The 2,253-nt window shown below is 50.1% G+C and overlaps 1 protein-coding gene across 1 annotated transcript; it reads left to right on the top strand.

The window, feature by feature from the left end:
• Positions 1–1,088: 1,088 nt before the first annotated feature.
• On the top strand, positions 1,089–1,805 carry LOC118734048. Its single transcript, XM_036463745.1, has one exon. The coding sequence runs from the start codon at positions 1,089–1,091 to the stop codon at positions 1,803–1,805; it is 717 nt and encodes a 238-aa protein (XP_036319638.1).
• Positions 1,806–2,253: the final 448 nt, after the last annotated feature.

The raw sequence follows: 2,253 nt of genomic DNA, 5'->3' as shown, positions 1-2,253 counted from the left end.
AGAGCATGGTGGCCTTGAAAGCCAGCGGAACCCGAAAGGATCCTGCAAACCATAAGGCTCTATAACCCGGAGCGACCTATCGAAAATTGGAAGGTGGTGAAAATAAATAGAAGCGATAAAGCGACGATAAGGACTCCATAGAGATCTTGGAGCAAAAGAGCGGGGTGATACGGTACGGCTGTGACATGGCCAAAATTAAGATCTACAGCAACGGCGTAAACGCAGCGAAGAACCTGATCGCGGAGGTAGAGCCGGAGGAGGCCAACAGCGACGTGGAGATGGAGGAGGAATCCGAGAAGGTTGATCCGATGGCCGACCTGACCGGGGGTTATGCCTCATCGACGTCTTCGCTGGGGGTCGGACGCAGGCTTCGGCTTTATACGGAAGAGGAGTTGATCGAGATGTCGGAAGACGCGGTCAACTCCACCCTAATAGGCGACGTGGGCGATAACGGCCAAAATGGTGAAGGTATTGCAGATTAACCTTCACCACTGTAAAGCAGCTTCAGCTGCACTGCTGCTCCATCTAACACCTAAAGGGTCAGCCGACATCGTCCTAATCCAAGAACCTTGGGTGGTGGGACAAAACATTTGCGGGCTGAAAGCGCTGGGCTACAGACTGGTAAATGGAGCCTCAACGGGGAAACCAAGGACGTGCATATTGATAAGTATCACACTAAAGTGTCTCTTTCTTCCACAATTTAGCGACGAGGACACAACAGCATTCAGTCTAAGTGTAAACGGACGACCAATTAAGATGGCATCCATGTACCTAGTGCACGACAAGGAGGTGCCAACTACCTGGAGGTGATGCCAACTACCTGAAGGTGATGCAAATGCTCACCATCATACCTGGGGCAGCTCCGACGATAACGAACGGGGTGAGTCACTTTTTAATTTCATACTTAGCTCTAAGCTTGTTATTGCAAATAGGGGGAACGATCCCACTTTTATTACAAAATCCCGAAGGGAAGAGCTGGACGTTACCCTTATCTCTGAGAATGCGGAATGTCTGGTCGGGAAGTGGAAGGTGCTCGAGGAGCACTCCTTTTCTGACCACCGATATATCCAATTCGAGGTAGTAGGGGAATGCCCAAGGCTCCTCTAACTAGAAATTTGCGTAATACCAACTGGCATAGGTATCGGGAAGAGCTGGATAGGCTTTTTCCAGAAGATAGAGAGCCGACTACTCCAGCAAACCTAGAGGAGTTGGAATATCTTTTCGACCATTTTACAGCCTGCAGTAAGGCAATTGACATTGCATGCCCCAAAAAGCAGCACCGGGGTAGGAAAAAGCCACCCTGGTGGAATGAAGAAATCAAGATTTCACGCAAGAAATGCAGGAAAACCTTCAACCAGGCCACTGCGTCTGGTAGGGAGGGACATTGGGAGACCTACAAGACAACGTTACGGGAGTACAAGAAGCTCCTAAGAAGGTCGAAAAGAACCTCATGGAAAGACTTCTGCAACGGGGTGGAGTCTATCTCAGAGGCAGGCAGGCTCAGAAAGATACTCTCAGGTGCTGCCCAGAAAGCCCCAAGATGCTTGCAAAGACCTAACGGCTCCTGGACTGAGACCGAGGAGGAATCACTGGATCTGCTTCTTTTCACACACTTCCCGGGTGCCACGGACAGCATGCCGGTGCAGCCACATCTAACTGGAGATCCTTCGGTCACTGGAGACTTCCTCACTAAGGAAAAGGTCATCTGGTCTATTGGGACTTTTAAGCCATATAAATCACCAGGTCCGGATGGCATTGCCCCCATACAGCTGCAACAAACACTTCAGCGTGGCTACATGCTATAATTAAGGGTGTATTAGCTCTTAGTCATATCCCTAGAAAGTGGAGGGAGTCAAGAGTGGCGTTCATCCCCAAGGCAGGGAAGGTGTCCCACAACAACCCAAAGGATTTCAGGCCCATCACCTTGTCGTCATTTCAATTGAAGGTTATGGAGAGACTGGTGGAGGTCCGTATCAGAGAGTCGGTTGGTGACGGACTCTCTACCACACAACATGCTTATACGAAAGGTAGATCTACAGAAACGGCGCTACATGAAATAGTGTCGCATATAGAAAGATCACTAGACATCAAAGAATATACGCTAGCAGTCTTCCTGGATATAGAGGGCGCCTTTAACAACAAATGCTGAGATGCAGGGTGGTTCGGGCGGAGCTGGCGGGGGTATCGTTGACCAGGATCGTAGAGAGGGGCACCCCGCAAGGGGGAATCCTATCCCCTCTATTATGGGTCGCA

Source organism: Rhagoletis pomonella, unplaced genomic scaffold, assembly GCF_013731165.1.
Source record: "Rhagoletis pomonella isolate Grant_MI unplaced genomic scaffold, Rhpom_1.0 Rhpom_scaffold_00001, whole genome shotgun sequence".
In the NCBI taxonomy this organism is placed as follows: Eukaryota; Metazoa; Arthropoda; class Insecta; order Diptera; family Tephritidae; genus Rhagoletis; species Rhagoletis pomonella.
This window is presented reverse-complemented; position numbering and strand designations above follow the sequence as displayed.

Excerpts from the sequence above, each read along its gene's own strand:
- LOC118734048 (XM_036463745.1), top strand. The coding sequence starts at position 1,089 with ATGCCCAAGGCTCCTCTAACTAGAAATTTGCGTAATACCAACTGGCAT.